The sequence below is a fragment of the Canis aureus genome, chromosome 13, assembly GCF_053574225.1.
Source record: "Canis aureus isolate CA01 chromosome 13, VMU_Caureus_v.1.0, whole genome shotgun sequence".
Lineage (NCBI taxonomy): Eukaryota > Metazoa > Chordata > Mammalia > Carnivora > Canidae > Canis > Canis aureus.
Window position 1 is genome coordinate 54,962,826 of NC_135623.1, and position 21,390 is coordinate 54,984,215.

The following is a 21,390-nucleotide window of genomic DNA, read 5'->3' on the forward strand; positions in this document are numbered from 1 at the left end:
TTGAAAAGAGATTTTGTGGGTTGTTTCCCTATGAAAGGTAGAAGGACTTAGGTAAGAGGAAGTGTGCTAGGGAGCAGGAGCCTCTGCTGGCTACTTATGCAGACTTGGGCAAGCAGAAACCTGAAAATGAAGGCTTTGGAATAGATGATCTTCTCAGCTTTGTAACTCTGATAGTTAAATTCTGGGCCCTTTTCCAAATTATTTCCCCGGAATGACTCAGCCATTCACTTTGGTCAGTATCTGCCTTTTATAGACTTATCAACATTTAAACTACTGCTTAGTTGGTATTAGAACTCTGCTGAATGACGTCATTATTTTAGGAAATCTTTCTGACTGTCCTTGAAGGGCTGAAAAGAAAAATGGGGTATGTTCCAATGAGTTTCATTAGATTATTTTAAAATTTATTATGTCATCATGTCCCCTGTTAGCAAATACCAACTTTTCAAGGTGGTTTTAAAGATCATTAATAAAATAGTGGTGCAAGTACAATATTAGCACTAAAAATTACAGTTGAGTATGTATAAGAAATTAAAGTGGCAGGAGAAAAGAAGCTGTATAACTCAGTCTTTTTTATTGAAGGCATTGTCTGCTGATCACTGGCTCTGCCAGCAAAGAAATCACAGGACACATATTGGGAATATTCAGGGAAAATGCACCATAGCCTCTGATTTTACCCACCAGTGCCATTAACTTCCAGTAATACCAGTGCTGATCACTATTAATACCTTGACAGACTTTCTCTACTTCTCCGAGAATCTGAGATCATAGAAACATGGAAGATACACTGTCAGTGAAATTGAGGAGGGTAACTATCTGTGGTCATGCCTCAAATTCCGGTGCTCCCACTGACTCCCCTATGACCTTGGGCAAGTTATGTAGCCTCTGCGGTTCAGTTTTCTGATTTGTAAAATGGGTTAGACTGAACAATATGAAATTAATAATACCTGACATTTTGACCTATAAAGAAGCTATTTCATATGGTTCAACCTAAAGACAGAACCTACATCCTAGCATTATTGAGGGGATCAGAGAGCTAATACATGTAAAGTGATTAAAACAGTATCTAGAACCTAGAAAATGTTCTATAAACATTAGCTGCTATTCTTTTATTTTGTTCGCAGGTCCTGTAAGGTCCTTTGAGGGAGAAGGAAAAATAAAGATGATTTAAAAAAAAATCAGGACTCAGACCTTGCTGAAAGAAATGACAGGAGCTAGCTGTCTAATGAACAAACTATGGAAATCATAGATTCTTAGAATGAACTAGAATCTAAATTTTAAAAAAAAGTAGTATAACACGAATTTAATATTCGTTGAAGAAAAGCTGTTAGGGATTTCTGACATTTTTGTTCCTGACATTTGTTTTAAATTGAGGCATATCAAGGCAAGGAAAAAGTAGAACAAGATAGGATGAAAGATCAGATTTATATAAACATACTTGAAATTAAACACAGGTTTAATAAAATGGATGCTTAATATTTTCAGGTGTAGGTATAAGCTCAGAATTGAAGATCACATTGTAGAAGGGTAACTACTGGGTATTCCCATAGGTATTTATCTGGTGAGGAAGTGCTGCATCATACTGTAAAGCCAGAGGGTGAGACGAAAACGCAAGGTACATATGGTGTCTAAATGGGGTGACACAAGGTATATGTGGCATCCAAAATGGGTGTCTCTCCATCGTCTGGGGCCCCCACCTGAGGCAGAACAAAGGAGAAGTTTATTGAATACACTGCAGAGGAGCGGTTGGCAGAGGAGAACCAGTCTGCCAGGAGGAGGTAGTGGGTGGGGGCTGCTTTTCAAGGAGGGAGGCAGAGAGGGAATCTTCCCTTCTTTGGGAACTATGCCTCATTGTAAGCAGCCCATTGATTAGCTAGGGCCTCTGGGTATTTCGAGTGGGTCGCTTCAAGAGCCTGTCTGTATTCTATCACTCAAGCTGCTTGCCTTTCCCCCTGACAGATCAGCAATGACAAATCTTAGGCATTTTGGGTGGAGGTTTTATCCTCAGGAGTACAGACCCAAAGAAGGCTCACTGGGGAGAATAACAGGCAAAGAATTGGCAAAACATATGCAGTCCTCCAAGCGTGTAGCTTACAGAATGGTGAGCTTGGGCTGGGAAGGGCTGGGTGTAGGGTAAGTGGCACTCCAGCAGAGGGACGCTGCCCCCAAACCACTTTACTATCTATAGAGAACCTAGAAGTAAGGAAAAGAATACTTGACAACCAAGTACTAAGGGAAGCAGGCTTTCCAGTCAGAGAAATAGGTTTGCTCAAGATGGGAGGCCCAGAACTCGTCAGCAGTACTTCTGGAGCCTACCTAAAACTTGAGTATCAGCTGGAGATCTTGTAGCCCTTGGGTTGAGCCAGCTCAGGGCCTGCTGAGTTTGCCCTTAGCTCGGCTAAACTAAAGACAGTGGCAGAGTAGCCAGGACTTTCCAGCAGGTGAAAAGGTTTGTTTTCCCTCACATAGCCTGTCACTCTGTTTAAACTGAGAAGTTCTCACAGCTGCCACTAGCAGCCACCGGGACAGGCATCACTGGTGCTGGCCCTGATGCCACCACACACACTGGTGCTTTTGCCCAGCTCTAAGAGTAAATGCATACTAGGTAAATCCTTTAGTGTATTTGATAGAATATACCACCAGCGTGTTTTTCCTCTAACCAGTGGTATTAGAGAATCCAAAAATCACATTTGTTACATGATAACCTTTAGTCCCAAAATATGTCATCTGCATACACACTTATCACTATAAGTTCACTTGAAGAAAAAGGAATAGAAGGACCTAATAATAGAGACAAGATATACCTGCCTCAATTTCTACCTTCTCCACTTTTTTTGAAATCTATTCTCTAATCAAATACTGGCATTCATTTCCTTTCTAACAGCCAGGAAAACAGCCATAGTTAGTAAATTCTGATACCAATCACAGATTCTTCATGATGGGTACGTTATTGAGCAAAGTCAGCGTACCAAGTTTTGCTTGAATGTCAATTCAATTCTGTTCCATTCTAAGAGTTTTTGCATTTAATTGGCATGAGGCCCTGTTCAAGAATTTATATTTTTGTTTTTTGCAACCAGTTCGGGTATTATAATGAGCAGCACTTTATGTACATTTTACAGATTTAATGACAAGCTAACAGACTATCAAAATCTATCTTTTAAAATGTCCTACCTAAAACAATGGCTTGGAAAAAAGCCTATAATCTTCAGGACTTTAAAAGATTTTCCTTCTTACAAATAGGATTTCTAACTAGTGGCCAAAAAAGAACAATGCTAGATCCAGATCCCAACATTCCTGTTCTAATGAGGGGCAATAAATCATAGCGGTGATCATAAAATTTGAGTCAGAAAACTTGGGTTCAAACCTGGCTCTGCCACTGACTGGCCATATGTGATATTGAACAAGGGGACTCAGTATCTTTGTGGTAAACTGTGGGATTTTAAACTGCCGGATTAAACTGTGGTAAACTGCCGGATTAGATGGATGAACTCTCAAGTCTCCTCAAACTTTGGCTTATGATTCTAATGGTTATTTCAGTAGCTTGCTGTTAGTTACTCTAACTATTCAACACTTAATGGAAAAATAGAAATGTACTTATGGGTTCGTAGAATTTTGGGTATGTAATTTAATTGTTCTTTTTTCTATCATCCATGACAAATACTATGATGTCCTGTACAAAAAGGCATATAAGTAGACAATCAAAAATGCTGAGTATATGAATAAGTGGAAAAAAGATCTAATAAATAAATATATACTACTTATGGACACAATATAGAATATCATTATATTAAGATAGAGGAATAATATTTGTCTACAAGGAATAAAGACAAACCACCAGATGCCAGAGTTTATGTTTTAATATTTGTATTATATGCCTCAGAAGGGACTTCTTTAAGCCTTTCAAACTATTAAATATTTTGATTCAGACGAATGCTTGAAAATTGAAAACCTTAAATGTTGAGCTATATTTAAGTGGCTATTAAAGTTACAGTGCTTTCTATGGTGTTCAGCAGTTACTATGTATTATAATATTTCTTTACTTACCAGGAAGGTTGTGCCACTTGTTCACTGCAAAGAGCCTGTTAGCAGTGACTGTGATCACAGCAGGAGTCGCCAAACCAGGCTGGGTGTTAGCTGCCACATGAGTGACAGGGGAGTTGGAGGGAAACTTTAGGACCATGATAACATCCTGCTGGGCTTGGTCTGTGAACATCAATGGACTCTGCAGGAGGAGATACTGTTGAGTGGGCATGACAAGACCCAAATATACAAGAAGGAAAAGACAAAGAAAGACAAGAAAGAGAGAGGGTGCAGGAAAAGAAGAGGAAAGACCATGTTAACACAAGTTGCAACTGAGAGTGTGGTGAGCAGAAAGGTTATAGAAATGGCAATTAGGATTGGCTTGTTTTTAATGTACGTCATTAGTTGAACGTTTTAGTGATTGAAGTAAAATAACATTAACAGAAACACTTAAAAAAATCCATAGATTTTATTAGCTCCCTTTCCCACCCTACTCTCATGAAGGACTACAGAAATGATTTGATTTAGATTCTAAATAGGCAAAGTATTGGGGATTGCATTAAACCATTTCAGTTGCTATTATGTGTCAAGTACAAAAAAAAGAATGAGGATAGGCAATAGGTACAAAAGCAAGGCAAGGTAACTTCAAAGATCATCAAAAGTTGTGTTGAGTTAGCACGAAGATTTTGACAACTAAATAAAGAGATAATTAAAACAAACATTTATAAACAATAGTTACACAGCATGTATTATTACAGTAGAGAAATAACTTACAAACGTAATATACAAACTTAATTATAAAGGTGTTTCAAAGCAATGCATAATTAAATGTACTTGTAAAAACAATATATTTATATAGTGTACCAAGTCATAAACACTGCCCTATTATAATGCAAATGGTGCTTGCTCTTAACAATTTCTGCTATAGCTAAGGATAAAGGGAAATACCTAGATGTCCCTCTGCTCTTTTGATTAAAAAAACTAAAGCGCAAGACTTTTGATTTTGCCTTTGAAAAGCAGCAAGTAATTGAAAATGTTAAACAAAAAAACACTGTCTGTTCTAATAACTAGCAACAAAATAAATCTTGAAGACTACTAAAGATTTAGAACATTCCTACAACTCATATGTCATAATCCAAGACATATATAACACTGCTGTGATTTACTGGCTTTATTTATATGTCGGGGTAGTATGCTATCACCCAGTAATTGCACTGTGCATTTCCAGCAATCCTCTTCTACATGTCTATTTTCTAATAGCTGATTAGTATCATTCACAATTGAAACACTTTGATGAAGTGCTTCTGGCTGCTTTCCTACTGCCATATTTCAAAACACCAGGTATATGTAAATGTGTTAGGCACATATATTTAACACGTATTTATTCAGAACTGCTAATAAAAAATTAAATACATTTGCATTTTTATTATCAGTCCTTTTAAAAAAGTTATTAAGAGTACTTAGAAAAACATATTGCACTAAGAATTCCTATTTGCACTCTTTGCATAAAGGTGTAAATAAAGGCAACTAATAAGCTACCCAGACACCCTTCTGAGCAAGTGGCTAAAAGCCAATCAATATTATGAGTTAATCCTCCCTGGATGCTCATTCAATTAAAGGTGTCAGTAATGCCTCATCTGATGTGGCCTCAATTAAATCCAACTATCTGATGGTGTGAAAACACAGGGGGATACAGCAACAGCAGCAAAACCAGACAAATAGGCAGCCTTCGTGTGCCTGCTAATTACTACACCTGGTGTATATTATGGCTCATGCACTTAACGCAGCACGAGGTGGCTTTAATTTCTGTTATATTCGTGTGTATGTGTGTGTGGTGGGGTACGGTGCACTGATGGTTGATGGGGGGGACTCATCTGAATGGTAGTAAAAACAATAAACATTTGGGCCTTTGATTTTCAAAACCTCTATATCAATTAGTAAATTTGTTATACAAAGAACCTTTTATACAATTTTTAAGGAACTCTGTGGAACTGGGCAAAAATGAGAAATAGTGAGCAACAACAAACACAATACCCTACAAGCTAGTTTTGAAGAAGTCCTGGGAAAAGGAAATGAATATCATTTCAGAGTACCAAACCTTATTCTTCACTTATAGTTAAAAAAAAATATTTACTAAAGTCAATTTATAAACTCTGAGAAAGAGTATAACATACATCATAAAGTCTCACTGAAAGGAAGTTGATACTTATTTTTGAGCTTAACAGCTCATACTGTAAATACGATTAGGCTGAAATTGAATAATTCCAATGTTTATGTCCTTAAAAAAAACACAGAAACATCTCTAATGTGTAGGAAGAATGTCTTGTTTACATAGTGACTCTAGTGGGCCAACTCTAGGCCACATGGCAAGGACAGGCCACTTCCAGAGAAAGCCACAGACATCATATCTGGAACCATCCACTGCATTTTTATAACAAGCTGTCCCTCCAGTCTGTTTCTACATACTCCATCTTTGACTAGTGCTCCCGAGGCAGGCAAGCAGTGGAAACTCTTGGGAGTTGCATCACATCCTGGGCTATTAAGTATGGAATAAGAAGCACCAGAAATAAGCAGCACAATGCAGTGTACTGGGCTAGTCTATGACGATGGCAACAGTGGCATATGAGGACGACGACTGGTAAAACAGGGATCAGAGAAACAAACCTTCATCTAATTCTTGGTGCCTCAGGGAGCCACATCTGAGGTAGAAGGAGGAAACTGCTAGCCCAGTTTCATTCAGTTGTCACAGATTAAGTGTATCCTTGCTGACAACTCTGGTTTCCTTCCAACACGCCTTTCTTTCCCACCCACATATGTGTAATGTGAAAACACAATTTGCACACGTCTGGAAAGGAGTTCAGGGATTCAATTCAGAGGATAAAGATAATGGGAAAGACTGTACTCCATCCTCATATAAGCGTGGCCTTCCTATCCTAGAAAGCTGATCTGCCTCAATGAACTCTTTTGCCAAGGAGAGAGGCTTGGCAGGAGAGGCTCCCCTCTGACCCAGAGACCAAGTCTGTGCAATGACCCAGGCAGAAAGTCAGTGGAGCAGCGGAGGCGTTTCCATTAGCCAACATCATAATAGCCTGAGTCTCACTGATAAGCTATTACTAAAATGATTTCTAAACCACAAACATAAATCATTCTTGCTATTTTTTATGGCATTATCTTCCACTGTTCTTGTTAAATGTTTGCTTTTTGTGTAATCTGCTCACTAGTTACCCTTTATGTTCACTTAAATCTGATCTCACCTGTTTAAAAACACTTAGGGGAAAATGTGATGCAAATAATTTTTAAAATGAGCATACTTTATTGTGACGGCCAAGTCATATAACTAGAGAAAGAAGGGAGAAAAAGGTTTGGAAGGAAAAAGAAAATAACAAAGAGGGTGAAAAGGAAGACACAAAGATGATGGTGAGATAGAAAGAGAAAGAAAAAAAGGAACAGAGTCAGAGGTGAAAGGGCCACATCTCTTGCTCTCTTTGCTGCTGTCTCGTTTCTAGTATTGGTCAAAATTCTACATCTCCAACTCCTGACCCTGGGCTGGCCTCTGACTTGTTTTGGCCAATAAAATGTGGTATAAATGATGCTGTGTGAGTTCAAGAGCTCAAGCTTCAAGAAGTGTTCTCTTGGAACATTGTTCCTATTCTGAAAGTGGCCTGAGCTAACTTCCTTGATGATGAAAAACTACATGGAAAGAGGTCTAACTCAGCCTACCCGCAGCACTTCAAGGCGAGACAAGCAGAAGAAATGACCATTTAACCCTCAAAATCATGAGAAATATAAATCACTGTATTAAGCTTTGGGTGGTGTGGTATACCAAACCACCTTTTCTTCTCTCTGCAGTCCCTTACTCTCAGTAACAATGTCCTACATTTTAGTTTTAAAATTCCCAAACCGAAAAATATACTGGGATGTAAAGAACAAACACAATAGCAAAACTAATCTAGAAATTCGTAGGATCAAATCAGAAAATTCATCTATCGGGACGCCTACATGGCTCAGCGATTTAGCACCTGCCTTCGGCCCAGGGTGTGATCCTGGAGTCCCGAGTTCAAGTCCCACATTGGGCTCCCCTCAGGGATTCTGATTCTCCCTCTGCCTGTGTCTCTCATGAATAAATAAATAAAAATATCTAAAGAAAAGAGAAAACTCATTCATCTTATATCTGGAGTCATTATCCTGCAGTGGGGATATGTGACAATTATAAACCTTTTAATTCTGCAACACAAAACATGAACTGATGAGAGCCTAGAGCACCAGAACAATGTTTACCTTTCTAAAGACTCCAGAACAGCATGCAATAATATTTACTGGTTGTTAGCAGGCTGACAAACATTGCATAAAAAGAACAGGTTCAGATGTGGCAGAGAATCTCAAGTACAACAAAACATGGTTATGAATGTTGAGCATGGTCTGAGAGAGACGCAAGAAGTTAAAAGAGTATAAGCGGCACTTACCACTTGCATAGCAGAACCTCTGGGAGGATGGGGCTCTATGAGTAGTTGAGAAGGTGTCTGTCCAAAACTTCGAATTTGAGCTTCAACAGCCTGAAAAATGCATGGGCAAGTTTGAGGGTTAAGAGGTGCTAATTATAGGCAGTAGAACCACAACTGTCACCTGAAAATGTCATTCCTACTTCTGGCTTGTTTCATGCTGAAAATCAACTTTATGTTTTCACAGTGGGTCTAAGCACCTGGCAAGGGCATTGAGGGTGAGGTCATCCTTTAGTACTGTGTAAGCTGTTCCTATAAAACCCTGAAAAACCCTCTCATCTTGCTCAGTGATATGAAACAGAAACCAGCTATTACAATCAGAAATTGTCCTTTTTGGCTCCATCTCTGTTTTCTTGCATTTTTTTCTCCTGCTTGCATCATCCCTGATGACTAAAGCTAATCTTTTACAGGTATAGAGAAAACCTATTGCTGCTTTGATTCTAGGCCCCATTTCATCCTGGGAAGTAGAAAGAAGGAAAAAAGGAACATAGCACCTGTGAAAATGGCTTGATGCTATTATTTTTGCCACAGGAAGAGCATTATTGTTGACAGTCTCTTTGAACTTAGGTGGCTAAACAACAAAGTAAAAGCCATATGTTGCATCCAAGCATAAGACAGTTAAACCAGGGACTAACTAAACATAAGAAACATGTGCATGCCCTTTTTGAAAGATGTGTGTGTGCACCCTTTGCAAGGTACTTGCTTACTATGGACCTTCCTGTACACCTAGCACAGATGCTCACTTCCCAATCACCAATCACTCCTTCATCATGAGAAATCTCTAAATGCCAGATGCTATCACTATCTGTAATTATTTTACTTGTTTACTTATTTATGTCTTTCTCTTCCACTAAAATACAAGATCTATGAGAGCAAGGACCTGATCTATCTTTACTGTTAGATCCCTAAATTGGGTGAATGAATAAATCATATAATATGTGTGAGGAGAGAGAAGGGAGCAAAGTTATAGAAAGACTATTTCAACCCCCACAACAGTCAGTATTCTGAAGTTCCAGGTGAAATGAAGGAGGAAAACCTCTCAAATTCATAAGAGGATATATGTTCATTATGTCACTTTTTTAATTCCTAGGAAACAGATCCTTAATTTTTATACGCTCTGTAGGACTATAGGCAATTAATATATCATAAACAAGGAAATATAATCATTTTCTAGTACTAATTTCTGTTTTTTATTTGTCGAGTGAGGATACCACTAGTAATCCTTTATAAAAATGTAACTTGTAAGAAACAATGATAGTGATTCACTCACTGATGCATTCAGTAATCGTTAACTATGTATATAGCAGTATTGGGTCTTACTCTTTTTTTTTTTAAGTTTGTCTGTTTGTTTATTTATTTATTTATTTATTTATTTATTTATTTATTTATTTATTTATAATAGACATAGAGAGAGGCAGAGACACAGGCAGAGGGAGAAGCAGGCTCCATGCCGGGAGCCCGACCTGGGACTTGATCCTGGGACTCCAGGATCGCGCCCTGGGCCAAAGGCAGGCGCTAAACTGCTGAGCCACCCGGGGATCCCCAGGTCTTAATGTTTCTGACCTTGAATGTACTCTTAATACAGGAAGCAGGGCAAACGTACCTAGTAGGTTAAACATCAATTTGATGTAGTCAGGCCAGTAAGTTCAAGAAGTGCTCTATGACTTGGGCAGAAAAGATCGAAAAGCACCACCCTGAAAGCTGAGTGGTATGATGGAAGCAGCATGGGTTTTGAAGTAACAGACCATGTTCAAATCCTGAATGCATACACTTGTAAACTCTGTGATCTAGTAAGTTATTTAGTAACCTCTCTAAGTTTCAATGTTCTCTCCTGTAAAAATGTAGATAACAGTAGTATCACCTCATTATGCTATATTAAAAATTAAATGATATTTATGTAAAAAATATAGCAAAGTGCTTAATATAGATTAGACACTCAATATTCAGTCAACAAATATTAAGGGCTGATAATAACAACAAATATTTATTTAGTACTTAACTACTTACCAAGAACTTTTGAAGTGCTTTACTATCTTATGTCAGCTAATCTTTATATGATATGAGTGCAAGTGCCTGGGTGGCTCAGTCAGTTAAGCATCCAACTCTTAATTTTGGCTCAGTTTGTAATCTCAGGGTTGTGAGATCTAGCCCTATGTGGGGAATCCATGCTCAGTGGGGAGTCTGCCTCTCTAGCTCTCCCTCTGCTTGCACACTTGCACTCTCTCTCTCTTAAATAAATAAATAAATAAATAAATAAATAAATAAATAAATAAATCTTTTAAAATAATAGACTATATGATGTGAGCCCTTTATTATATCCATCTATAAAAAATAATGCACAAAGAACTTAAATATCTTGCCCAAGGTCACATAGTAATTAAATTGCAGGCTCAAAATTTGTACCTATGCCGCATGATTTTAGAGCTCTTAATCTTAAACTATTCTTCTTTCTTATCTGTTAAGTACTATGCCAAGACCTAGGATAAGACGAAGCACAAAAAAGCATGAGCCTGCAATACAATGAATGAATTAATAAGGTATCTCTATCATCATCATCATCATCATCATCATCATCATCACAAAGTATGTTCAGACACAATTAGTAGCGTAGCATGGATAGGCAAGTTTGGCTTTATGTAGCAGGAGGTAATGTTGCTCCTAGACTTTAGATACAAGAAAAGGAGCCAAGAGAAAGCATGGAATAAAGACTAGGATCATGTCAGGACTTCTAAAATGTTTTTTGATGGGACTAAATCAATTTATGATCAACATCAGGACAATCTTGAAGAAGAAAAAGTATCAAAAATAAAATTAGAGAACCTGAAGCATAGCGGTAGTCACAAAGAAAGAGGCGGGAGCACTGCTATTTTATGATACATGGATTTATTAACTGAGCTTATGAATGTGAATCTTAAATTTTTAAAGACCAGTTGGCAAAGCCAGCACCTTTACCCTTGACTGCTGCCTTTGGTGGTCCCTGCCCAACAACCACATGTCTTTTCCCCTATTTAAATGGAGGAGGGCAGGGGAGAGATAACTTGCACACATGGCCTGTGGCACTGGATGGTTCAGAGTGTTAATCTTGACTTAGCCATTTTTCTGCTGTGTGATTTTGGGCAATTAGCTTAACCTCTTTTCCTCATCTACAAAATAGAGAAACTAACAGTACCTAGTTCACAGAACTGTCAAAAAATTAAAAATACCTACAAAGTACTTTACACATACTAAGCACTAAATAAAATGTGGCATTATTATTAGGTTTGGGACTCAGCGTGATCCTCATTTAACACAGCTAAACAGGGAAGGAAGGGAAGAAATGTTTCAGGAGTTACTAATGATAAACAAATTATTTTAGGAAACTGAAATCTGGCATAAGATTTTAAGATATACTGCAGGGCTAAGTGCTCAGAGACAAAAATATCTCTTTGGAGGTTGAGAGGTCAATCCCAAACAAAAGGGATTATATACTTCAACCCTTATGGAAGCTGTGGTATTTGAAAGAAAGGGCTAAATGTATAAACCATGGACTAAGGAAAAAAATCAATGGGTCTTGGAGAACGATGACTTTGAGCAATGAAGAAAAAAGACTAATTCTTTTTCTTTTGAACTTGCATATTTTAGAGAGTAATAATGCAATGGATGGAAATATAAGTTTCTGTTAGGAGAACTAGTTTGCCATGAGAAAGTGTACTTTACATGACATGTAGAATCTGAAGTGATAGTGATAACCATTACCCATGTTGAAATATCCAATGAGCAAAAGAAAGCCCAAGATTGGCTCTGACATCAAAGATCAGTATTGATTTAGGTGTAATTCAGAAAAGAGAAATGTTAAGTCAATGGTTTTAGATCTCTCTTTCCCTGTGTAATATGTGTGTATTTTTAAGCAACAGAAATGACTTCCTTTTTCAAATAAAATGTAACATGAAATCCTAATATATCAAAAATATAGGTATAGGGCTATCTACTTTAAAGGTGGATGAAGCCATCCTTAATAAGCTTTCTTAGCAACTCCTGAAACAATTCTGAGAAATCTTAGGGCTGTGGCACACAATCTGAAACTCACTGGTTAAGCTCCAGGAAGGAAATACATGAGACACACACATAAAAGGAACTATAGCTAACTCTGGGAAATACTCATATTTAGGGTATCATATAAAGAACTAATGAAGAAAACAGAGGAGGGGGTAGTTAGGAGTCAGGGAGCAGGACAGTGATATGGAAGCTGTAAGGTGAGAGTTCCAAACACAGAATGGTCAGTAACATTAACTACTCCAGAGAAGCTAAGAATGACATTATTGAATATAAATTTTAATTATAGATATAAATTTAATGTAACCAGTCTTAATACTACATATCCTGCTTCACATTTTACATTGTTTTGAAATGAAAAGGATATGATGGTAAGACAACTTTAAGAAATACCAATGTTCTCTCTTTTTCTTGAAGACTTATTTATTAGAGAGAGAGTGAGAGAGAGAGAGAAAGAGAGAGAGATAGAGAGAGCGCGAGTGCACACATGAACTGGGGGAGGAGCAGAGAGAGAGAAGCAGACTCCCTGCTGAAGATGGAGCCCAATGTGGGAACCTGAGATCATAGCCTGAGCTGAAACCAAGAGTCTGATGCTCTACTGACTGAGCCCCCAGGTGCCCTTATTTTTTTTTTCTTGAGAAAGAGTACACGAGGAGGGGGAGGGGCGGGGGCAGAAAGAGAGAGAGAGACAGAGAGAGAATCTTAGGCAGGTTCCATCCCCAGCGCAGAGCCCCATGTGGGGCTCAATCTCATGATGGAGAACATGACCTGAACAGAAATCAAGAGTTGGATGCTTAACTGACTGAGCCCCCTGGAAAACACTTCTTTAAAAAACACCTAAAATTTTAGAATTTGCACATTAGTGACCTCTTTCAGGAAAAGGCTTTTTCAAGTCATGTAATATAATGGTCTGATTATTTTCCTAAATGACAGAACAAAAGCTGTATTATCCCACACAGGTTAACTATTGATTTTCTTTCCAAGTCCTCCCAACAGCTAAAAAGACTACAGAATTCTTAGGCATGAATACTTTAATTCTTGAGTAATCTTTAAGAGTTGTGGGTGATAAAACTACAACAGAAAGGGCTTTTTTGAGCGTGAACATTATGGAATAAGATTATTGGATAATGATTATGATCTCAAATTCTTGTAGTCACACTTAATATCATCAACTGACAGTTGTAGATTCTTTTCATTGTTTCTACAACTCACCTACCATTTTTCATTCACCCTGATCTCTGAAGCAGTCTACACTGTTGATCACATCCTAGTTTCTTCACATTCTCTCTTCTGTGGCTTTCATGGCTCTACCCCCAGTTTAGTTCTCTTTCTTTTTTATTCTCTTTCATTTGCTGACTTCTATTCTCTCTCATCCATAAAAGAACTCATCACTGCAAGATCTCTTCTAGCATTCTGAATTTCTTCATCTACACTTTCTGCCCTGGAAATTTTTTCTGCTATGACTTGAAACTTTTTTCTGTGGGAAAGACTTTCAAATCTAAACCCAGAGGATTACTGATTTCTATGAAGTGTCCATTTATACTGTTGCCTAATGGCCATCTATGTATATATTGTGTGTATCATATATCTCAGCACACTTAAAATGAACATATCTTAAAATCGTGTTAAACTAATTTTATTCTAACATTCTGCAGTCAAGGGTTTAGACTCCTATTTTGATTTTTATGTCCTGATTCTTATTGATATTTAAAAATTTTACCTCCTCCTTTCATATATAATCATTCACTAGATCCAATCACTTCTTTTCTAAAGTTTCTCATATCCCTCATTCCTTTCTGAATTCAGGTCCCTTATAATTTCAGGTATTGAGAACTGCAATAGTCTCTTTAGTTTAGTTTCTTCTCTTTAGTTTCTTCCTTCAGTATGAACTGCAGAATTGAGTTTTCCCAAACTCTCTTTTACGCAATATTCTCTTGATCAAATGTCTTCAATTAATCTCCAGCAATTAAAGGACTAATGTCAGGCAATAACATCTTTCACTTTACTCCCTTATCCAATTCTCTGATACAGTGTTCTTTTTCAGTCAGGCTGCTTTTCTTATACAAATATAATCAGCTCTTTTTGCTCTTTCTCTCATGTGACTGGTTCTTCTGGAATGGTCACCCTCATCTTCAATTTTCTGAGTCCTACCCCTCTCAAGAAAGCCCTGCTTAAGTTCCACATTTTTGGTGTACTGTTTCCCAAATCTTTTAGCCCGTTCATCTGATTACACACTTGATTTAAGCTTCCTTGTAAATGTTTTCTGTAACTTTTAATAATTACTAGTCTCTGCACTATACTATAAAGGCTCAGAATATCATATATTTTAGTATAAAGTACCTTGCACATAGTATTCTCACAACCAAAAAGTGAATTTAGTGCCTATTACATTAGCAAGCTCAATCAGACCTTTATGCCTCCTCATCTAAATTTGTACTGGGGACAAAACCAAGCTTGAGAGAGAAGCACAGTTCTTGACAAGGGCAAAATGTGGACAAGAGGGAGTATAAGTGAAGGCTGATCATTGCTATTACTGAGACCAAAGAGTCTTTCAGGGAAGGTCTGAAAGATGTCAGTAAAGGCAATAACTCTCATTTCTTCACCCCAACATAGCTGAGGGATATGACAACACTTCGGTATCTCACTATATAGTGATTTTCTTAAGAGCCAAGTGAGAAATTCTGGGGCAATATGTGTGATTTGAAAAAGTCCCTCAAAGTAATTTTATTTATCACTTTTCCTTCACTTTTCCCTTCAGACTTATGTATAAAGCAACAGAAAATTAGAGGCACAACTGAAGTTTGAAGTCACAGAAAACATATAGGTGTTAAGATTCAGGAAAGTGGACTGGTATTGCTTGATTTTTTTTTTTTTTTTTTATGATAGTCACACAGACAGAGAGAGAGAGAGAGAGAGGCAGAGACACAGGCAGAGGGAGAAACAGGCTCCATGCACCGGGAGCCCGACGTGGGATTCGATCCTGGGTCTCCAGGATCGCACCCTGGGCCAAAGGCAGGCACCAAACCGCTGCGCCACCCAGGGATCCCTGGTATTGCTTGATCAACTCTACCAAGTGCCTAAACTGTTTTTAATGAACATTCCTTCATCTAGATAGTCTTAGTTCCAGATGCTAAAAATTTGCTTATTATGTTAAATTTTTATTATGGAATAGGATAATGAACCCCCATGTACCCATAAGTCGATTTCAATAATTAACACATTTGGCCTTACATTATCTTACAGGGGGATGAGAAAGTGCTAGAAAGATTCAATGAAAAACAAGAGAATGTTCCTGCTTTTAAACAGTTTATCTAAAAAAAAAATAAACAGTTTATCTTTTTTCATTTCTACTGTAAAATTACATTAAGAAAAAAAATCCTACAATAACCAAAATTATAAACATTAGCCAGCAGCCTTCATCTTTCTTTGGAGTTAAATACACCTGAGCTTGCAAGGAGATGTTCAATCCTCATGTTGCAAATTTGATTATATAACTTCTCTACTTAAAATCCTTCCATCCGAATTCCTTTTTTTTTTTTTTTCTGAATTCCTTTCCATAAGGTAACATCACTCATGAAGTAAAGTATGCAGACATCGGAACAGACTGCTTAATTTAAAATCTCAGCTTTTTCACATATTAGTTAAGTGACTTTGGGCAAGTTACTTAACATTCTGTGCCTTCGTTTCCTTATCTAAAAATGGTGATAATTAAGTGGGTATTATGAAGATTAAATGAGATAATATAAAACATTTAGAACAAATCTTGACATAATGTAAGCTAGCAATAAATGTTTCATATGATTATTACCCTATATACATAAAAGACAACACAGTGCTGGTTGAGGTTAAGTAAGCATTTCATAATGTTACCAACTAGTGATAATTATGATTAGTAATAATATAGCCCCTGCCTATGATTCTATTCTCATCCTCTGCCACCATTCATCTCATATCACATACCGTGAGATGTAATGTGTCCTACTGTCTTTGTATATACTATTTTCTTTTCCTATTTTTTTCTATTCCTTTTCTCTGTGTGGGGTTACCTCCTTCTTATTTTTTAAGACATAGCTTGGGTATCTCTGACTTCTGGGAAATTTCTTTTTCAGTCTCATCAGACTGTTGCTACCCCTCCCTGTTCCTCTTATAGCAACGTGCACAGACCTCTACTACTTACTTAACATTTTAGTTACTTGTTTATAATTTCTGCCTTCTTGATTAGGCCGTAAGTCCCCTTGAGATGAGAGACTGTCAAATATTTCTGTGTTTCTGGGTACTTGACATACAGTAGGTATTCAATAAATATTTACTGAAAGAATGAATGGTCATCCAAGTCAACATAATTCAGCAGGGATGCAGCTAAGATACACTCCAAACACTATTACAAAGCAGCCCCACACTGAATAAAACGTTCTATTAAACATTTCTACTAAAAAGCTTACTTTATTATTTAACATTCTTATTCATTGATTCCCAATTATTTCTGTAAATAGCCTGTTACTACTTTCTATAAGAAAACCTGAGTTCAGCAGGCAGCATTCCAGATGTTGAAATATATAATAAAAAAGACTATGCAAATACTTTGAGCCATTCCAGTAAAACCACATATTTATATTTTATAAACAGCATCTCAAATATTACCTAGAGAATTTATTAATGGATTTCCAAATGGAAATATTATGAAAATATTTTCAACAAGCTGCATGTTCCATTGTTCTCTGTGCCAACTATTGCATACTTGCATGATTTTATAGCTGTATCTAGAGAAAGAGACAGCTTATATATATATAGATTAACACACTAGAGAGAATGAAAGGAAGAAAGAAATAAAAGAAATAAAAGTAAATAAAAGTAGACTTGGCTTAGTGATAATGTGGTATTTGGCTTCAACTTAACAATGACTGTTTTAGTCTCTCAGAATGGGTCTTTTTAATCTAACAGAGGAAACAAGTTAAATCAGCACAACACTTAGTAACCAACAATAAAGTTATAAAATTTTATTTTAAGATGGGTTTGGAAGAGAAATAACTTAAACATATGGATGCAATTAAGGTAAACACATATGTATGCTGTTTCTTTTAAGCACACAACTCTGAAATTGTATTTTATCTCCTATATATTTACTTCTAAAAGCACTATAAAATTGGGATAGAGAAATTGAAAAAAAATTTATCAGGAAAACACATTACATTTAGCGATATATTAAGATTTTCTGTGATTATCAAAATTAAGTTCTAGAAAGCTGTTTTGGGCATGAAGAAGGGCACCTGATGGGATGAGCAGTGGGTGTTATACTATATGTTGGCAAATTGAGTTGAAAAAAAATAAAGCTAGAATGAGAAACAAAATAAATTTTTTTCCTATAGGGGATGTTGTCATTTTCTTCTTTCTACCCTTCCAATTAAAATAAAAAGGTATAAGCGATGCCTGGGTGGCTCAGCAGTTTAGCACCTTCCTTCAGCGCAGGGCGTGATCCTGGAGTCCTGGGATCGAGTCCCACATCAGGCTCCCTGTATGGAGCCTGCTTCTCCCTCTGCCTATGTCTCTGCCTCACTCTGTGTCTCTCATGAATAAATAAATAAAATCTTTAAAAAAATGTATGGTATGATTTAAAAAATAAAATAAAATAAAAAGCTGTCTTAAAATTCTAGAGTAATTCTTTGCCAAGAAAGGTTTAAAAATCCAAGTAAGATCCTATATTTTATATTTCAGAATTAATTCACTTTTCAGTACTTAAAAAAAGAGTCACATTAAGAATATTCAGTGATTTCTACTGTACATACAATATTATTATCTGTGCCAGTTTTCCTCTTGCCCTACACACATTTGAACTTATGTTGAGCACAATTTGCTAGATATTTGGTAGGTTTACATTTAATGTTTACTGACTAAAATGTCTGGTTGATCAGAATCAGTGTTCTTTGGGGCCACAGTTGAAAATCTAGCTTTAGTATCAGTGAATTTAAAAATATAGTAATCAAATGACTACTTAATTATAACATGTTGAACGTTGTACTTAATTCCTAAAGGACAAAAATCCTGACAATATGAACTACTAAGGCTGAAAGAGGACAAGTACTTGATAAAAAAATACATGAGGATTCCAAAAGACAAAATTATATATAATATATATGGTTTTGTTTGGATAACATCTCTAGCTTGTTTAAAAAAAAAGGCAAAGCATCATTTATAAACATTAAGAAATCAAACTCATTCTTAACCTAAAAAATGAAATGCAAATTTAATAGAACAAAAACAGCCTTTTAATAGAAGAAAAATTTTCAATGCACAAAATTTTTAAAAAATAGCATAATGTGGGGCACTTGGGTGGCTCAGTTGGTTAAGCGTCTGACTCTTGATGTCCGCTCAGGTCCTGATCTCAGGTCATGGAGACTGCCTAAGACTATCTCCTTCTGCCCTGCCCCACCTCTGCTCTGCTGGTGTATTAGCGTGCACTCAGGCTCATAAGAGCCTCTCTCTCTCTCTCAAACAAAACAAAAAACAAAAAACAAAAACAAAAACAAAAAACCCAAAACCAAACAAAGAAACAAAAACAGTAGCATAATGAACCTAACTCAAATTATTTAAAAGGAATCTTTTAAGATTGAAATTATTCAAAGTGCCCTAGAAATAAAAAAAAACCCATAGAATTCAAACTATGTAAAGCATAAATGTAAAAGATAAATAGCCTATAAGTAAAAAAGAAATGTCATGATATACTAGCATATTTTATTAATTTTTTTTATTGGGCTCCACACCCAGCACGGAGCCCATTGTGGGGCTTGAACTCATGATCATTGCATGATCAAGACCTAAGCCAGGATCAGAAGTCCAAACCTTACCTAACTGAGCTACACAGGCATCCCTAAGCATATTTTTAAAAAAGATTTTATTTATTTATTCATGAGAGACATACAGAGAGAGGCAGAGACATAGGCAGAGGGAGAAGCAGGCTCCCTACGGGAAGCCTGATGCAGGACTTGATCCCAGGACCCCAGGATTACAACCCAAGCCAAAGGCAGATATTCAACCACTGTGCCACCCAGGTGTCCCATCCCTAAGCATATTTTAAACTCAACTAGATAAGTATTCAAAATAGAGACCAGATAATATGGTGAAGAAATAAATAAGTTAAAATGAAAAGAAGTTACTCTATGTAAACATGGACTTGAAACATAACCTTTATAAAAATTTTTGAGAAATTATATATATAGAAAAATAAAATTATGTTTTCAACTAAAGACTGAGTTTTTGATTCTACTTCAACAAATTTTCATAAGGAAAGAGGGAGATGAATGCACAACAACTTAGATACAATTATGACAGCACTCTCCAGCAGTAAAAATGGGACAAAACTACTTAAATTCTGATGATGAAATATTATACAGCCATTAAAATGAATGAGTTGAGCTGAACGTATCTTACATGGAAACTAATCTATAATATGTTGATGAAAAAAAATCCTAATTACCAAAGAATTTAGTATATGACCTCATGTAAGTAAAAAATAAAAATAAAAGTATAAACATACACACATACTTCCATGTGTTATGTGAGCGTACATATACTTGAGTATACATGCACAAAACCTGGAGGGTATGTACCAATCTATTATCAGCTGTTATCTCTGGTGAAAGTGGATAAAAAGATTGGCAAATAAAAATTAATACTTTCTTCATTTTTATACTGTTTAATATTTTATATACTGTTTATCTTAACATGCATTACTTTAAAAATAAAGAAAAACAAAAATATTTCCATTTTGAAAAAATCTTAAAATAATATGAAAAATCTAAGAAAAATATGCCAATATTTATTATACCTTTATGAAGTTTAATTTCTCCATCAACATAGTAGCCAGAAGAATTTTTTAATCATTTAGGAACAACTCCAGTTGATAAACTGGTCAAAAACTGTGAAATGCAGAGACCTTCTACAAAGTTAATTTTGTTATTTGAGCTTATTTCCTAATTTATATCTATCTGATATCAAAGAGCCTTTTGTTTTAGCAATATTTGGTCATCATTTAGTATATAAATTTTGCAAGTAAACTATATGCTTTTCACAATGTATTTGTTATCTTGAGATATATACATGTCACGATGATGATATGGAGTACATAAAGAGCAAAGAGAAAGAGAAGCTTGCTAAATAAAATAAAACTTATTAAAAAAATAATGCAGTAATAAGAAATCAGCAGAGAGGGAACATTAGGAAAGGAGAGGAGTATTTTTACTTACATATTTATTCCATAATATTATGGAAGTTAGCAAGGTAAAACATAAGGTGATTTTAAATTGTAAAAATATGCATAGATTTCCCATTAGTGCATTTAACTGAACTCATACATTCCAGACACACATTAAATTGAGGCCCAGCCCAGCCTCACTACAATCTCCACTTCTTATAGCTGTCCATCCACTGCAGCATAATCCCAGCTGCCAATCTGAAAGAAACCAGCTAGTCAGAGCAGACACAACCAACAGAAACAAATGTCACTCAATAATGTTCAGCGGCACTGTGTTCATGGATAATTTCAAACAGTATCTCTGTCTAGAACATTGATGTGCTCATTCAAAACACCTCCATCTCTAGCTACTGGAAATGAGTAGATAAAGCAGCCTGCCTAGAAAAATAAGTGAAATGCTGCTTCAAAGAGGTTGCCAAAGTTGAGAGGCAAACAGTGAAAACGTAGGGCACATTTCTAAAAAAAAAAAGAAAATCAGAAGAGTTAATTTACTGGATTCAGACCATTATATTATTTCTCAAAACCAGACAAATATGTTTAACCTATGTCCTGGAAATAAGCAGCCATATTGAGTTATTCATTTGGTAAACACCA

The 21,390-nt window shown here is 36.3% G+C and overlaps 2 protein-coding genes across 12 annotated transcripts in view; one reads left to right on the top strand and one right to left on the bottom strand.

The window, feature by feature from the left end:
* The window catches only part of DCLK2 (doublecortin like kinase 2), a 245,858-nt gene that overhangs the window by 194,870 nt on the left and 29,598 nt on the right, over nucleotides 1-21,390 (top strand). The window lies entirely within an intron of this gene.
* Nucleotides 1-21,390, bottom strand: part of LRBA (LPS responsive beige-like anchor protein) — a 721,151-nt gene that overhangs the window by 40,617 nt on the left and 659,144 nt on the right. For 8 of the 11 annotated variants that reach the window (XM_077846317.1, XM_077846318.1, XM_077846322.1 and 5 more), the window contains 2 exons: nucleotides 8,481-8,570; nucleotides 4,042-4,234 (listed from right to left, as the gene is read on the bottom strand). In XM_077846317.1, coding sequence (XP_077702443.1) covers nucleotides 4,042-4,234; nucleotides 8,481-8,570 — 283 coding nt within the window. The remainder of the gene's footprint in view (nucleotides 1-4,041; nucleotides 4,235-8,480; nucleotides 8,571-21,390) is intronic. The other 3 variants (XM_077846323.1, XM_077846326.1, XM_077846321.1) reach the window with 1 other exon arrangement.